Consider the following 18,764-nt stretch of genomic DNA (forward strand, 5'->3'; position numbering starts at 1 on the left):
AACATTTCATTTTTCTTCATATAAAAATTGTTAAATTTTTGCATAGTGGTATTTGTAAATCAAGTTTCAAGAGAATTTACTACAAAATGTTTTAAATTTACCTGATAGTCTTTTTGATAAAGAAAGTTACTTTGACTTTCTTCAAAACTGCTGCATGCATGAATTATGGAGTCCTTTGTGCTGAAAAATATACTAAAAGAGTATCCAAAGAAGATTAATTTTAGTGGATTTTTTGATAGGATAGCAATATCAAGTAGTATGAGGGAAATATTGAAATTTCTCCTCTTTTTGCTTTTTGGCTTCTCTCCTGCAGTAGAATAAGTTTAAACAGTGGAAACAAAACATGCATCTTTTTTTGTAATGTAGTGACTTTTTCGCAGAACAAAAAGTTATGTCTGTTAATTTAAATTTTGCTCATTGAAATAGCTCAATTAAAAATCTTTTTTTTTTTAATAAAGGATTGAAATGCCAAAGAGACAAGGAGCCGTAAAGCTTCAAATGAAAGGAATTTTCGTTTCAGCAAAAGTTGTCCGAGGTCCTGATTGGGATTGGGGTAATCAGGATGGTAAGTATTTTTCTCACACAATAAAAAGAAGTACACTTCTCTAATTACTGATAAAATCTCAAATTAATTTTAAAGTACTTTTTTTTTATTTGCTGTTTTGAATTTTATAAGAAATCTGTGTTTGAGGTTAAAATTTTTAGAAAGGATCTGCATCCCCCTTCCTCCCCCCCCCAAAAAAAGAAAGAAGACAAAACCACTTAATAGAATTCATGTTCAAAAATAATTTTTTAAACCCTTTGCACAAATTAATTTTCTTGGGGAGCATTTACATACAAATATATGAGTGTGACAATATCAAAACAAGTTTTTCTCATTGGATGCAGGAGTGGAGGGGATGGTTTTCTATGAAAAAAGTTATCATACATGATAACTTAGAACTTTTCTCATTGTGTGAGGAGCAACACTTGAAACATCAGTAAACTGAAAAAGCTGCAAGATGCTTTTAAAAAATAGAAGGGTGTTGTGCTCTGCCAAATCAGCCTAGCCATCTGTAGTTATTCTAATTATCTTGTTTATTTATTTATTTCAATTTAGTATTTAGTTGTTAACTGTGCTTCATCATGCAAAAATGCTTGCACTTTGATTTAACAGTTTTATTAGAAGGCTTAAAAATATTACAGACGGAATTTTCTTCTGAAAGGGAGGGGGCATCAGTCATGGGAATAATTTTTTTTCAAGAACGGTGTTTTAAACGAGATTCTTATATAATGATGAAAAAATATTCAATTGCAAATGTTGAATGAAAATATTTGATTAAAATTCTAAGGCATGAAACATCATTTGAAAATTGAAATAAGTACATTACATTAGCAATATTATTATTACTTGAACTGTTTTTTTTTTTTCAAAACTAATTTATAAAATTCTCAGAATCCTTATTACTTATTTGTAACAAAAATATATTATACCTCACTAAAACTGGTTGTATGTTTTTGAATGTAATTTATTTTTCAACACAGATTTTGGAAATGCAATTTAATTTATTTTTAAGAGAAGTATCATTCTTATGATCTTTACATTTCTTTCGTAGGAGGAGAAGGTAAAACTGGCAAAGTCTTGGACATTCGAGGATGGGACAATGAATCTGAAAGAAGTGTAGCTAATGTAACTTGGTCTTCTGGCTCAACTAATGTTTATCGTTTAGGTCATAAAGGCAAAGTAGATTTAAAATACACTCAAGATGCTGTTGGTGGTTATTATTATAAAGATCATCTGCCTATTCTAGGTAAATGAATTTTCACTTCTTCATAAGGAACATTTTTGCTATGTTTGCAATAAGAAATTTTAAGACCGTCTTTAGCTAAATAGCTAACTTTGTAGCATACATACTTTTTCAGGATATTTATATCTGTTAGCATCAATTTCTTTTCATGAAATGAATTTCATTTGTAGCAAATTGCATTTTGATTATGATTGAACCTCCCCCCTCCCTTTTTACTTCCTTTTACAAAAAAGGAAGTATTGTATTCGCGAAAAAATTTTCACTCAAAAATCGCCCTTAATTTCCATTTTGCTCACCCCCAAATGAATGTTGAGTTTTTTTTTTCGATTCGACCACATGCGGAAAAGTGCCTAAGAATGTATAGACACGCGAAATATCCATTTTGACCATCACCGAGGTAATTACAACGACTTTTCTCGTGACGTCTGTATGTATGTGCGTATGTGTGTATGTGCGTATGTGCGTATATGCGTATGTGCGTATGTATCTCGCATAACTCAAAAATGGTATGTCCTAGAAAGTTGAAATTTGGTACATAGACTCGTAGTGGGGTCTAGTTGTGCACCTCCCCTTTTGGTTGCTTTCGGATGTTCCTAAGGGGGTCTTTTGCACCTTTTTGGGGGGAAATCATTGTTAATATCAATGCAAACTTAAGTGGTGTTATAATTTGGTAAACACTTGGTGACGTATCGCCAAGCTTTTGGTCGCCAAGTTTTTTCGCCAAGACGATTTTTTTTTTTTTTTTTTTTTTTTTGTGCTTCTTATAAATTAATTGTTCTCCTGCCAAATATACCTAGCCATTCCTGATTTGTTATTTTATAAGAATGAGATTAAAAAAACACATATTCAGCTCAGTGGTGACTCTTTTTTACTTCCTTTTACAAAAAAGGAAGTATTGTATTCGCGAAAAAATGTTCACTCAAAAATCGGCCTTAATTTCCATTTTGCTCACCCCCAAATGAATGCTGAGTTTTTTTTTTTCGACCCGACCACACGTACATATGTACCTAAGAACGTATAGATGCTCGAAATATCCATTTTGAAGTTTCCCGAGTTAATTACAACGAGTTTTCTCGTGACGTCTGTATGTACGTATTAGCGTATGTATGTCGCATAACTCAAGAACGTAATGTCCTAGAAAGTTGAAATTTGGTACGTAGACTCCTAGTGAGGTTTAGTTGTGCACCTCCTTTTTTGGTTGCATTCGGGTGTTTCTAACGGGGACTTTTGCCCCTTTTTGGGGGGAATTCATTGTTAATTTCGATGCAAACTCAAGTGGTGTTACAATTTGGCGGACACTTGGCGATATATCGCCAGTCTTTTGGTAGCCGTTTTGTTGCCAAATTTTTTCGCCAACTTGGCGACAAATTTGGCTATTGTTTTTAAAATCTGGTTTTAATGTAGCCATTGTTGGTGATATTTAGAGAGTTAGAGAGAGAATCACATTAAAATTGCAATAATAGAGAAATAACATTAAATTGGTGTAAAAGGAAGTCATGTGATGCACACATCAGCTCGTTTAACATCTATTTTTGATTTGATATTTTAACAAGTTTTAAAGGATGTTTACTAGGTTTCGAACTTAATACAGCTCTCATTTATTAGGATCTGGCTACACTGTTTTAGATACCACTGAGTATCAAGTTTGATTTAAAAAAAAAATTCCAAAAATTTGAAATAAACTAAACTTTTGTACCTACAAAACTGATGCTTGAAGTAAACCCTGTCGCCATATTTTGAAAGACAAACGGTTTTCTAAAAATTAGCACGTAATGTTTAAAAAAAAATCTGGCAAGCATTATATGTTTGTAAAACCTTGTGTGAATCTTAGTTCTATAATGATTTAAAGGTCATTTTCAGGTCTCCCAAAAAGTGTACAGTTTAGATTTGAAACCTTTGATTTTTAATAAGGTTCTGAGCTCCCGAAAACCTCTGTATCTCAAAATCTAGTTACACCATCATTTTAAAATGGTTCCCTTTTATGTTTATCAACAGCAGAACTTAGAGACAAAAAGCAATCTTTCTAATATTGGCAGTCATAGTCTTGCATATCCTTTGAGACATGTAGCCCAGGGAAAACTATGAACAAGAAGCAAGTTTTTTCGGAATGGAGACTGGGGATAGGGAGGTATTGTATCGTTGAACAATGAAAATGCTTCCTGAGTTTTACTTTCAAGTCATTGACAACAGCTATTTTGTTCTGGGTTTATGCGTTTTTCATGTTGAAATTGTTTTTAATGGTGCTGAAGTAACAATCTCAACATTTTTGAACAGCAATCATTGAAAGATAATTTTCTCCTTAAAGATATAGATATGCATAAACTTATTATATAATCACTGAAATTAGTAAAACTTGTAATTAATTGAGTCACAGTAAAATGTTCAACAATATAAATGCAAAGGAATGTGTTAACTGACTTTGTTGCAGTTGCTTATTTGTATACTTTTACCAAAACCTCTGTATCTTAAAACTTCCTTATTTTGAATTTTTCTTATATCCCATCAAATTCGAGATAGACAGGTTTGACTATGCATGCTTGAAGTTCTATCTTACCTCCGACATGGAGCAGCAATTTACAGCTTAGTGCAATATTCATAGTTTTAAAGCTATGTTGTGCATTTACCGGTTGGTATCAGAAGGGTATGTTTAACAAAGAGCTGCTGCAACCTTCAGAAACTATTATTGGTGAATAGTATCAAACCCATTTAATCTATAGCTTATTACAGAGATGTGGGTGTGACAGACTCAAACCAACAAAGCAAAAAAACACATGTTGTTCGATCTGAAAATTACTGTACAGGATCAGATTGTAAAAGTAAATTCATTAAAAAAATGCTTTTGAATGAAGAAATTAATAAACTACTTTTGTTGCCATCAGTTGAGTAGTGTTATTCAGGGGTGCACATCCCCCCCCCCGAGAGCAAGGGTGCCCCCCTAAATATCAAAAAGACCCCCTCCCCCCAAAAGAAAGAAATACCCCTTAAAAATTTTTAATGCCGTGGTCTGCGCTCTACCCCCCCCCCCCTAGGTTGGCACTCCTGTGCTTTTTGTGCTCACAGGCATGCAAAGATTCCATAAGCAAAAAATATTAATATGGCCTCATTTTCCTCTTGCAGTTAATTCTTATTGTAGAGATCTATTCTATTTCACATATTTTGCTGTAAGCTTGACTTTTGTATTATTTCTATGTTTAACTATCCATACTCTTATGTAGGTGAAATAGTTGAAGCTACTAGCAGTAAACCTCCAACTGTAAATCACCCAAGGTTTAATGTTGGAGATAAAGTGCAAGTTTTAATGGATGTTGAGACCCTGAAAGTCATGCAAGAAGGACATGGTGGGTGGAATCCTAGAATGGCTGAAGTAAGTAACATTTCAATACAGCGAATTAGCTGTTTTGCTGCATGACATAAGACTTATTACTGTTCTCATTTTAGTTTGTAGGGAAAGTTGGAACAGTTCATAGAGTTACTGACAAAGGGGACATTCGAGTTCAATATGAAGGCTGTAATAATCGCTGGACTTTTCATCCTGGAGCTTTGAAAAAAGTATGACATCTAGAATATTTGATAAAATATAATTACATGCAGGGTTTCAAACACTACGGTAGAAACAGGGTTGCCAACAATCAAGGCGAGTCCCTTGTCAGTTTGGTCGTTGCCCCCCCCCCCAACCCCTTTAAAATAAGTTAAATTTTATACTACTGCAATTCCGAATCAGGCGCTTGAAAGGGCCAGGCCAATAGTTTCTAATTAGGCTGACATGGCCTCAATGGAGCTGGGTAAAAACCATGGTAAATATCAGGACAGGAAGGTTTTTTACCCTCCTGTCCAAAACCCTTGTGTCCAATAGTGTCCAACTTATATTATTAGTAAAATGTATTTTGTGAGAAAATACCAAAAACAGAATAAAATCTATTAAGTATCTAGTAATATTTTATATTACAACTTTGTAAAATGTGAACATTCAACCATATATATATATATATATATATATATATATATATATATATATATATATATATGCTACAGGACCCGACAGACGTTGTTCTGTTCAAACTTTGTAAATTGTAAAGTTGAAAAATGTCAATAAACTATCAAGTGTTTCAACCATTTTGTTGAAAAAAAATAAGTAAATAGAAAATGTTTTAAGCTGCTTGGTGTCAGAATGCGTATATTTATTACAACTTGATTTATCTAGTGCCCACTGAGCAGTTGTTTTATCAACTATTTTTTCTCGTGTACTTCAAAAATCTTCAGAGATTGTATGGTTTGTTCCTTTAGCCATACTCAAAGGATAAAAATCATCCTCAGATATTAAGTATGAAAAAATAACTTTCCCATCTAGTAAAAACGGGAAATCCCTCTGCAACGTCCCCCATATGAAAAAGAATAAAACAATCGAATGGATATAGTTTTAAAAAAATGATAAATGAAAAAACAGTTCCCTGAATAAGCGAAAATCACTCCCCTCCCGATGTAAAATAAACACTTTCTTCAATTAAATAGGCTGAACACTTTTTAAAAACCAAAAACAATTCTTTGCAATTTAAAATATTCCACCAAATGAACAAAAGATACAATAAATTACGTTATCAGTAGTAAACAAATAATCACGCAACAGTATTGTTACGACCAAGGTAGCCAAGCCACCAAGTTCCTGTAATCCAGCCGATCAGTGAGCGAAGCGAACTCCGACAGATTAGCGGTCCCATCTTTTGAACGAAAACTTCATATATTTGCCTAATTTGTTCTTTCCACCAAAGATGAAAAATCTTTCACTGCACTGATCTTGTTGTACAGAACTACCCTGTTGTAATTTATCTGGACAAAAATAAAATTTATTTCGTCTTCAAATTCCACCATCTTTTCCTTTAATAATGTACTGATTAGTTTGATAATCCTTAAAGTATTTTTGCCATTGGTGCCAGAACTCAGATGGATTTGAACAGAGAAACAAATGTTGTTGTGTACGGTACTATCCGATCATTTGGTTAGGAAAACCTAAAGCACCGACCGACCCGGTCACATCGTTTAACTACGACAAAAAATACACGTTTTGCGTGAACCTAGTGAAAGAAACCGGATTTCTTCCAGTACTTTACTTTAAAATATATTACTGGACCTAAAATCGTTACTTTCAAGAAATGAAGGCTTCACTCCCTCTCTCTATGTTTTATCTATTCTCAATTGACATGTCACAGTAGGAAATTTCATTACAAAAAGCAGAGCTGGCTTTCTAATTGTCCTTTGGCAACGGGTTAAATATTTATTTGAATTCTCGCTCAACGATAGGTTAAAATAAATTTTAATCATTTGGGAGATATAACCATCCAATGTTTAAATTAATTAATTACTTAACAAAAACGTTTCCGATTCGATCCATCGCTCTTCGAAACCATGCTTGCCACAACTTAATTACGCACAAAAAATTTGATCAAAATCGGTCCAGCCGTTTAAAAGCCTTATGGTGACAAAGGTCTGCACAGAAGATTTTTATACATTAAGATATATTATATATATATATATATATATATATATATATATATATATATATATATATATATATATATATATATATATATATATATATATATAAACATCAATAAAACAATAAACAGACAAGGTTGCAACACAGATAAATGACAAAAATGTAGCCAGTACTCTTCAGCAGTGGAAACTTCATCTTATGGTCGAAAGACCAAAAGTTTTAATACTAAAACTGAGAATGGGATGTCCAATTCTGAAAAAGTCAACATTCATGAATACATTGGGCAAAAGCACCACATGTAAAAAATGAATGCAGATTTTTAGAATTAGGACCTAAAACTAAGCACTGGGGTTTCATCTCGGACATTAGAAGCCAAGGATATCAACAGGGGCGCCGACTTGTAAAAATTATTGGGGGGGGGCTAAACGTCACTGGTGATCCAGGGGGTGTGTAATCCCACGGACCCCCCCCCCCCCCCCCGGCCCTTTTCCAAAAAAAAAAAAAAATACATAAAAGTTCAAATTTTTGAACTTTGAAAATGCCAATTTACATATTTTCTTATTTACACAAACAAACAATATGTGGCATAGCGTTTTCAAAGTCGATCTAAGAATTGGTACGCAAATTTTCTGGTTCAATTAGATCATGTCACTTGTCTTCAGTGGGGGACATTTTTACAGTTCTATTTTGGGGTAAGTCGTCGTGCAGTGCCGTGGCTATGCATTGATATAAAGTAGGGCACTTGACTTGCATGGAAGGGCACTCCTAGTGGTGCCTACCACAAAAAATTGGTAGGGTGAGGGTCATACCGGGGGTCAAACCCGGGGAAATTTTCTAAATTGGAGATGGAAAATGTAAGTTTTACAGTTTTTTAAGCATTTTAGAGCAATACATTATCAACATTAGAATCCCGAAAACTTTACTCTCGCTAACTCGACACACGTTTTGGCTTTGAAAAACAAACAAACAAACAAACAAAAAAAACACTTGCACGGTATTTTCGGAAAAAGTTAATTTAATTTATAGTATAATAATTTTGTTTTTAGACTATTACAAAACAGTGTATATATATCTGTAAAAAGGTTAAAATCATAGACATGGAAACCGGTTCGCTCGCGCTCTCTTAACTAGATGGATCATCCTGTGGTAGAAAAGTGATTCCTTTTCAACCAACGATCGTCCGCCATTTGTAGGGCAAGAACTTTCCACCGCGCATCACATAAGCTTACTATTTGTTCGTGTTCTGCAATTTTCTGGGATTTTTCTGTTTTAAAATAGTACTTTCAGTGAAAGATTTTTTTTTTTAATTTGAAAAAAAAAAATCCTCAAAAACATTTTTCTGTTCGAAATTAACTACTGGAGGTAATTTCAAAACAGAAAATAGATTTCGCATCTTCTTAATTTGTAACTCATTCGTCATTCGGAATTATGCGAAACATTAAAGTATACTTTTGTCTTTAACGAAAAATTAATTTTTGGGTAACGGATAAGTCAGTTTTAATCACTACGAGAATTTTTTAGGCTGCATCTCGTATATCTTATGTGAATTCTCGCATATTTTCAAAGAAAGGGATTTTAAATTAACTCGGATATATCTGTGAAGTTTACTGCATAAAATTTGCAATTCATGGGTAAATTTATATGTACTTTTGGTTAGTAATAAATTATAAATTTAAGAAATCAAAATTGATATTGAATGGCTTTTAAAGTCATGATAACATGTTTAATTACTCGTAATCAGAATATGTACTTTAAATTGCAAGAAGTAAAATCTACAAAATATTTTTATTGAACAAAAATGGCATAAGGTACATAGATTTGTAAATCTCACATCCACTTTCGGATCAGAATCAAAAACAAATATTATGAAATAAAATAATATTTAACACTTGCAACTAAATTGTTAATAAAACACGAAAATTTGCTATTAATTCTCTATTATGTGCAGTTTTTAATGGTGACAACTTTTCAACTCTAATTTTTGATTGATCTAAAAGTTTTATGTCCTTAAAAATACAAAAGACTAGTTTTCGAGCGGTATCTGCCTGCATGCGTGTGAAAAATGTTATCCATTTCTCACTAAAACTTGCTAAATTTAAACTTTTCTTAAAATTACGAGAGACCTACAAAATTCATATTTCGGTTACGGAGTCACGAAAGCAAAAAATTTACGAATCTAGACACATGCTGTACTTAACTCTTTCCATTGCTACTAAATCATCAATATTTTTTCGTTATTACAATATCGTATGGTTTCCTAGTATCTTTGAAACTTAAAATTAAAGCATTAGTTATCGTTATATTGTTCTAAAAGCTAATAAATTGCATAAAACTATACGTTAACAGCTTATATGTTAACTTGTTAATTGTTCATGTTTTTCTTAAAGCAAAATTAAAATAAAATGCTGTTTGGTATAAGTTTATTTATGCTATTTTATACTTAACGGATAATTTAATCGTCATTAAAGAGTATGGTTTTTGTGAATTTTTGTCTGATTCTACTACGCTTACAACTGAGATTCTTAGAAATATGGTTACATCTAGTTTTAACGTATTGGTTTGCAAGTAATTTTGTTAGTTGAAGTGTATGCTTCCTACCTTTATCATCATTGCCATGATTGATCTCTTTAAATATGGAAATGCAAGTAAAATTGGCTAGCACTGAATTGACAATTTTGGTTCTTATTTTGACCACACACATTTTTGGTAAACCTTTGTTAATATACTTATGGATACACTTTTCTGTTTCTGAGCAAATTTTAACACTATCCTTAGTTGGTTTCGTCAACTTTCCTTTATTTTTCCTATCAAATAGAGCAGTATGCGTTACAATATTTTTACTCCTGTTGATTATTTAACATTATAATAGCTCAAACTAAATTCTATGCTTCTAAATACTAACTCACTCTTACCTGTAGAAAGATACATTGCTTCCTTTCTTTGCTCTATTCGTACACTTAAATGCTGAACACGAAGTCGGCATGATTGAGTTTCATCCACCTGAAAAACGCTGAGAAACGAAACAAATGCTGTTCAACCACCAATATATTTGCCCTCACAATGGCGGCCGAGTCCACTCCTAGGGAGAATCATTTTCCTCTCCGATCTTCGGTAGGCTGATCCATCTAGTTAAATGAGCGAGAGCGAACCGGTTCCCATGTCTATGGTTGAAATTATATATAAATAAATCTTAAACTATCATTAAAAAATAAATCAAAAAATATTGCTGTCGCACTTTGATTAATAAGTGAAATAGCTAATTTAAACTTGCTTTGAATAAGGCTCAGAGTTCATTAAATAAAAATAATATCCCAAAGTTAATTTGTTTAAAATAAGTTAATAAAGTTAATATAGTATTTAAATAGCCGGTTTTTATAGGATCTTATACCTTAAAAATATTTAAGTATTTGAAAAAAACTAATGCAGTACTATAGTAATACAGTAATAAAATAATAGTACTAATATTTCGAAATTTTAATCTAACATTGGGTATGTAGTTAATTCTCTATTTTACAGAGATTTTTAAAATTGCTCTAAACACCAATATTAGTACTGTCTTTAGGAAGGTGCAAATGTCGAACGCCTGACTAGATTACTGAATTATAAGTCGTTGACGACTTGTCAAATATTCAATTCATCCAAAGTATTTCGCTGATTATGAAGAACAGCCAAGTTGTTCAATCGCTTCTGCTTTTCAGTTAACCTGCTTTTTACTGCAATAATTGTTTTAACTCATTACGGAAAGTATTTTACAAGGTAACTATCTCCAAACAAGGAAAATAAAAAATACTAAGACATTTGAGTTTCGAAAGCATTAAATAGCTAATAATTTTCTTAAATTATTGGGGGGGGGGGGGGGCTCAGCCCCCTCAGGCCCCATGGAATTGGCGCCACTGGCTATCCATAATGTCCCTCCACCGTACCGCCAGCAAAAATCAAAAGTCTTACCTATGTGTCCAGGTGTAAAAGTGAAATCCGCGTCCATCAGGGTCATTTTCGTGCCAGTCGATAAAAATAAAAACAAAATCAAGCTCAAAAATATAAAAACCAAATAAATAAGTTAGTCATCCATAAAAACAGTTCCAAAGACATTCCAGGTCGACCGAAAAACTTAATTCACAAAACCATCATAAACTGGAGTCCAAGCATTTGGTTTACTCTAGAAAAAATCATATATGTGACAAGTAAGACGGTTACAGTGAAGCAAAGTGTTGGTTAAAGGCAATACTAGAGAAAATACTATTTACGAGATTATTTGGGAAATGGCATTCAAGTAGTTTATTTTTAAGTAGATTAATTTCTTGGTTGAATGCTGTAACCGTGTTGCAGATTCTTTTAATTCTGATTGCTTGCGAAACAATGATGCCAATAAAAACTTTTTTACTGTGGCAAGAAGAAAAACTTTGCAGACAGTTAACTTTGAATTGAAACTCACGTCTTTTATCATAAATAGTGGTTTCACAGTTAAGTCAATATTAATTTTAATGTCAAGGAAGTTAAAAATTTTACTATTAGAACTAGTCTTTTTTAATGTGAGGGAATTATGATAAATATTTTTGCTGAGTTCAGAAAAGTTGGAGTAGTTGATACATAACAAATCATCAATATATCTGCAACAAAAAGATGTAGTACTAGGATTATTAATAGAAAATTTTCTTTCATAAAACAAAAGAAAAAGATTAGCTAGGGTAGAACTAAAGTTAGCTCCCATAGCAATACCATTAATTTGTTGAAAGCAAGAATTGCCATTTTTGAAAAAACTGTTGAAGATGCAAAATTTGAAGAAAAAAATCTTCATCAATTTTGAGTGAAGTATTGACTGTTTTAAAAAGTTCAGTAACTGTAAATTGCAGTTCATTGAGTGGAATGTTGGTAAATAGATTTTCAAAATCAAATGTTTCTAAATGAGAGATGTCAAGCATTAAGTAATTTGATCACATCATTGCTGTTATGGATTTTCCAATACCATTTTTCTTGACAGAGCTTAAGTTGGTTTAAAATCTTTTTAAGATAAAATTCAAGTTTAACACTGAGATTTTTTCCAATTGTGTTAGTGGCGGAACAGATAAAACGAAAAGAAACAGGTGTTTTGTGGAATTTGGGAATTGCATAAAGATAAGGTAAATGAATAGTTTTGGGACGGGGTAATTTCAAGAGTTTATATGCAAAGAATTTATTTATGATGGAAGATTCATTTAGTGCAGAACATTTATAAGTAGCAGTTTTTTCTAATTCAGATTTCATAACAGTGGCATTAAGTTTTTATCGCATTTTTTAGTGGTTCAAGCACATTGAGAACCTTTAGCTTTTCTTTATTCGTCAGAAACTTTCTCTTTCTTTCTGTCTTCACAAACTTTTGACGGAACCATGCTCGAAGGTGTCTGTGTATTTCATCAACTTTCGCATTTAGAATTTAAAAAAAATATGGAAAGTACAGAGTAGGTATTTGTGTATGCAAACAAAGCTATGTTTAGACTAGTATGGTTTGGGAACTTCACTACCTGTGATGCTAAAAGGATGAAAGTCCATTCACAAAAAAAATATTTTTAGTAGCCAATAAAAAAGCCCATACTTCCACACTGCAATTCCGTTTTTGAAAATTTTTCGTGTTGCGGGCAAGGAATTCGAATTAGGTCTAAAATTATTTACTGGGGAAAAAATTGCGTTATGGCCATTTTGCGTAAGTCGAATCGCGTTGTTGTGGGAGGGTTGTAGATGTGAGAAATGTTTAGATGCCTAGCATGTTACTAATTAACTACTTATTGCTTATAAATTTTAGAATTTTAAATATGCTCTTAGAAAGGGATATATGCTGTTATAAACAGTTTGCATTTGATTGTACTTTGATGTATTTTAAAAAACCCTATTCTTTGGTAAATAACCATGAAAAATGCAATATTTCTGTATGGGGTAATCAACTTCTGGTTTTTTTTACCAGTAGATATTGACAGCTGCAACAGTGTTTTTAAAAAGGTTCAAAATATTGAATTCATGCCGTAATCAAAAGAAAAAAATTCACCACTGAGGTTTGATTATTTTTTTCTAATGTAAGGACTTTTAATGATATCTTGAAGTCAACTTACTTATATGATATCTCCAGGTGCAACTATTCTCGGTTGGCGATATGGTACGGATAATTGATGATATGGCCAAAATGAAAGAGCTTCAAAAAGGTCACGGGGAATGGATTGAAGTGATGAAAACTGTAAGTATGTCTTCCTTGCTGAATCTTGAAAATAATGGACGTATACGTATCTTAGAAATGTTGCTTGGAAATGAATATTGTTGATTTTTTTTACTATCTAGGTAATCATTTTCAAATTTTCAGTTAAAACTTTTATGTGTGTAATCAAATCATAAGATCTGTGCACCTTTTTTTAAACATTTTGTTATAAAAAAAAATTGATGTCATGCTAGTTATCTCCTCCCCCTTTTCTCAAACTCACAATTTCAAACTTCCCTCCCCCTTAATACGTGACATCATTTGTGAATGTTCTTTAAAACAGAAAGATGTGTGAATGTGAGAAAATATTCCTTTAAATTACATATTAATGACATAAAAAGAATTAGATCCCTTATACAAGATTGTAATTCTTCAAACATTTAATTCAGTCATTCTATAATTGTCTTAGATGCAGCTAACAAGTTTCATCTTAGGTTTAAAAACTCAAACCCTTCTATTGGTGTAAAAATTTAAAGCATGAGAGAATTTGTTTGTCCAGGGCTGCTTCTGGCAACTAACAGAAGTAACTACAGCTACTTTTTTGAAGCATAGGCGACTATGGTGACTATTTTAGTCAAAATAGGTGCAAAAACAATTTTTTTGCTATGAAATAAAAAACCATTTGCTCACGCTTGTTGTCTCAATATGTTTAGCCTTTCTTTTTTGTAGGATAGAAACTTTCTTGTTTTGGTTAAAAATGAATGGAGTGGTATTTATATGTATAGAATTTCTGTACAGTTAGAATAATTTTTTTAGGCTTTGGGTAAAACTGGTAAAATTACCAAAATCTATTCTGATGGAGATCTTCGTGTCAATGTTGACGGTCAGACGTGGACTTTCAATCCTCTCTGTGTCACATCTGTTCCTGGCACAGCGACTGAAATGAATAATACCATGACTGCCAATCAGAGAGAAGAACATACTCGTAAGCTTCCCTTTTGCTTTTTCTTAATCTAACCTTTTTGTTCTACAATGAGAACTAATGGATTTGATGTTCTGGCGTCTTATGCTTCTGTTGTTACAGTGCCCGCGGCTTATTAAAATCACATTCGTTCTGAGGACATTTGATTTTATAAAGCGGCTGATTTTATAAACCGGCACTCATGCACTGAAAAAAATAAAATAAGGTTTTCAAGTATACATACTCTAAAAAAGAAATAAATTACGATTAGTTGTATTTTATTTTTAGTCTAGTTGTATTGTATTATTTTAGTTCAGTTTCAAAATACAGTTGATATTTTAACTTACATAAGGTACATTTTTAAAATTTCACAAGGGTCTTAAAATGTTGACTTATTGTTGTTTGAGTAAGAGAATTTGAAAGTAAAGATTGAGAAATCCCTAATTTAATTGCAGCATCACACTAACTACATTTAGGAAACTTCTCATACTTATTCAAAATTTGAGATTAATCTTTCACACTCAAGTCATCACGGTTTGCTATCTAACAATTTTGTAAAAATGAACTGTCAACCCCTGAAGATAGCTGAATGTGCACGAACTGATTGAAACTCAGTGGTCAGGCTGCAAGTCGAAACAGATCTACGAAGTGGAAACAGGCAGCACCAACCAAATATATGGCTCTGAAACAGTTCTCTTGTGGCTGCTTCATTCTTCTTCTTATTATTTTTTTTTCATTCAACTCCCCAAGAAAAAAAACGTACAACCTTCACCTTTTTTTTTTCGTTTCTGTTTATGTGAATTTGTTATTTTATTAGTGCTGCACTGTTTTAAATTTTGAAAGAAAAAATAAAATCCTGGTTCTATTCAGAGCAGAATTAGCATATGCTCTCCAAAAGTTTGATTTTATAAAACAGCGAGGATGATTTTATTAAAGGATAATTCTAACATATTTTAATATAGTAATGATTCTGTTCTTCCAGATTTGATTTTATAAAGCGGCTGATTTTATAATCCAGTGATTTTATTAGTGGTAGTTCAATGTTTTTATTTTTGACAACAAGAAGGCACTAAGCTAAACAAATCTTCTGGCACTGCCGTGAAAGGTTGCATGCAGAGAAAGATTTCGGCTGGCAAATTGGCTAAAGACTGCGTTCTTGTTTTCATAAGAATTGAAAATCCTGGATGAAGTGGCAAAAATATTAACTTTGCTCCATGATGACTCCTTGGTAGTACACCATGGAAAATAGATATGAAAAGTTCAACAATTGAATTACAATACACATGGAACTGTTTGTCCAAGGAAAAGATGGATGTTTTGCTATGGTTTGAAAGATGTTTCAGCTAAAATACAAATATTCAACATGGTGTTGACCAACCACTTGACTTTTCAGCAAAATCATTTTGTAATAAATGTAGATTGTTTAGATTAAATTTAAAAAAAAAAAAATCAACCAACATGTCTTTTTTTTTAAATATTTCAAATGAAAGTTAGATCATTTCTTCTGCCCCTAGGTGCTCCACCTCCACCTGTCCCCAGGTGCACCGTATACCCTCTATGAAATTTAATGCTGTTAGACTTAGCACTAACAGCAATTTTTGTGCACCAGTTTTGCTAAGAAAAATTTAAATTTCTTTATTTTATCTTTTATTTCAAAATATTTTCTTTAAAATTCCATGGTATAAAAGTCACTAGAAATATTTAAGAAATAAATCTTAATTTAACTCTTACCTTCTTCCTCAATGGATTCCAAGGGTATCTAAAAGTTAGATCATGCTGCCATGTATCTACTTCTGCCTGAGCTAAGAGTTAATTTGAAATGCACTGCCAAAAAAAAAGCTTTCCCTAAGTTTACCATGTCCCATGGTACGTCACTTCCCCTATAAATTTGAATTTTTCAGGACTGTATATTTGCTTATTACAATATAACTTATTAGTAGTTTTAAATTAAAAAAAAAAATCTACTTATTTTCAACTTAAACTGATTGTTGTATTATGAATATTGTTTTTAATTTCAAAGAAATACTGAAGAATTGAAAAATACAACTATATTTTTGTTAAAGTGTATGTAAACTCAAAATTCCAAAAGAGTCTAGTGAAGACTTTTTCACCAATTCCAAAAGAAATGTACTTATTTTTTAATTAGTGAATTTTTTCCCCACCTCTGAGGACTTTTAAAATGAAAGTTTTTCTTTTCCAGATCCCTTGTTAGGACATCTCTTGGTGGAACCGCACCAACTTGAAGGAGGGAGTTCAGATAGATTAGTAAGAGAAGCAGCCCAGGGGCACACAGATGTTGTCAGAGATCTGTTGCAGAAATATCCGGACAAAGTACGGTTTTAAAATTTTTTTGGAGTTTGTTGGTGCTTAAATCATTTATTCATTAGGAGTGATTAATGCAAATTTGTACATTTAAATTACAAAAGTATTGTCTTTTTCTTTAAAAGATACCTTTTTCTGACATGGATATTTACTCTTCATTAATTTTGAGAAAATATGTACAGCATATCCATGTTTAACATGCATAACCTCTATTTTTTGCAACAATGTATGCTAGATACATACTTGCAATTACAAAAATCATCAAAATAGTGTGCAGCGCTAGGATATTAAAAGTATAAATTGAAAAAAATCCTAAATGACTTTTTATGTAGCCCCCAAACACTCCTGTTCATATTTAGAGAAATAATAAGCGTAAAAAAAAGGGATACCGAGTATTTGACATTAATGCAACCAAATTTCCTGGAGATATGAACCAGAGTATTTTGCAATTTATATAACTTTACAATTGTGGCCATTTACATCTTTTGCTCGGCCATATAGGGGCTAGGTAAATGTACTGTTTTATTTTTAAATTGCATGAGCTTTTATAGTGTGTTTTTATATTTAGTTATATAATACTATTTTTATTTATTTTTATTTTTCAATTGGCTAATCAATTATCTAAGCAGGGTTCCAATATACCATTTGTAGGACCCAAGCCTGCCCTCTGTCTGTTCTACAATGCAGTAAAGATTACTGCAAAGAACCTACTTATGAGTGAATCGTATTGTAGGTGGCTTTAGTCTGACTCTCAGAGACAGCGAAAGCTCTCAACCAGCAGCCTCTCTGGTTTAGATTCAGAGAGGCTCTTAATAGGCATCTTAATCTGAAGGGTTTGCTGACGATTCATCATGATAGAGGATGCCATATAGCAGATGAAACCTCAATTCATGTACTGTGTGAATGTGACTGCTATTCTGCACAGAGATTTGAACACTTAGGATACCACTACGTGGATCCCTGGGAACTGCCTAAGCTATTGGTTAGGCAACTGCTGAAGTTTGTTTCTGTTATTGTGCTCCACTAGTGGTCCAGCGGTCTCAGTACTCGCTCCCGTTCCAAGCGCCCCTTTTCCACTTCATACTTCATACTTTTTGATTACAGTCAAACCATTTATAATGAGGGCCAAGGGACGACGATCTTTGCTCGTTAAAACGAGGGCTCGTAAAAAACAGAATCGTGTAAAAAATCATAATTATTTTTATATTTCTGTACAGTGCCAAAGAAGTTGGGTAGTTGCTTTGAACTGTCTCCTTGTCTCCTTTTCGTGGTTCTCAAGGAACGTGTAGCCCAAAAAGCATCTTATTTGCGTTTATGGCTTCAAAATAGTTTGAAGTTTTTCTGCACTTTAGAAGCCATTGAATATGTTGAGGGCTGTTTGATTGTTCTCAGGATTTATGTCTTATTTATAACTTTCAGATAAATTTTAAATGTTTATGGAATTTTTCTAAAGGTAGGACTATTTTTTCTGAGGTGAAAATCCGCAGAAATTTTATGAAATGCAAAAATTTTGCTCGCTTTAAGTGAGATTTGCTTGTTAAAAGAGAGTTATGTTCCCATAGACTTAACATTGAACCAACCAAATCTGTTTAATTTCCTCACTAAATCCGAGCTATCATTGTATCAGAGCTGGTTATTAGAAAGATTGACTGTACAATGAATTTTTTCTTTTTGCATCAACAATTGTTTGTTTCTACCAGTGTTCTTCTATTAAGGCAATACTTTTCCTTCATACGTTCTCTCATATTCTGCAGGAACACTTAGAATTTTGAACTCGAATATCTACTTAAATTTTAGTCATAAATGTTATGATTTTTTAAAATTTTATTTGCGTAAATATTGTTTTTTTTATGCTTGTGATTTCCCTAAATATAAATGGGGGGATGTAAAGGGTCATATAAAAGGTCGAATTTCGTAGTTTTTCCACATTTTTTGTTTTTGTTTCCAACTTTTAATACCTGAACCCTGTCTTTTTTTTTTGAACTTTTTTGCAATTGAAAGTATGCATTCAGTACCAATGGTTGTGAAAAATTCTCGGTG

At 32.4% G+C, this 18,764-nt stretch overlaps 1 protein-coding gene across 1 annotated transcript in view; it reads left to right on the top strand.

Moving 5' to 3' along the window:
• Positions 1–18,764, top strand: part of LOC129226412 (E3 ubiquitin-protein ligase MIB2-like) — a 90,079-nt gene that overhangs the window by 54,870 nt on the left and 16,445 nt on the right. The window contains exons 4-10 of the mRNA XM_054861012.1: positions 459–565; positions 1,596–1,790; positions 5,003–5,151; positions 5,226–5,336; positions 13,379–13,483; positions 14,258–14,426; positions 16,603–16,733. Of these exons, the coding sequence (XP_054716987.1) occupies positions 459–565; positions 1,596–1,790; positions 5,003–5,151; positions 5,226–5,336; positions 13,379–13,483; positions 14,258–14,426; positions 16,603–16,733 (967 nt within the window). The remainder of the gene's footprint in view (positions 1–458; positions 566–1,595; positions 1,791–5,002; positions 5,152–5,225; positions 5,337–13,378; positions 13,484–14,257; positions 14,427–16,602; positions 16,734–18,764) is intronic.

Source organism: Uloborus diversus, chromosome 7 (assembly GCF_026930045.1).
Source record: "Uloborus diversus isolate 005 chromosome 7, Udiv.v.3.1, whole genome shotgun sequence".
Taxonomy (NCBI): domain Eukaryota; kingdom Metazoa; phylum Arthropoda; class Arachnida; order Araneae; family Uloboridae; genus Uloborus; species Uloborus diversus.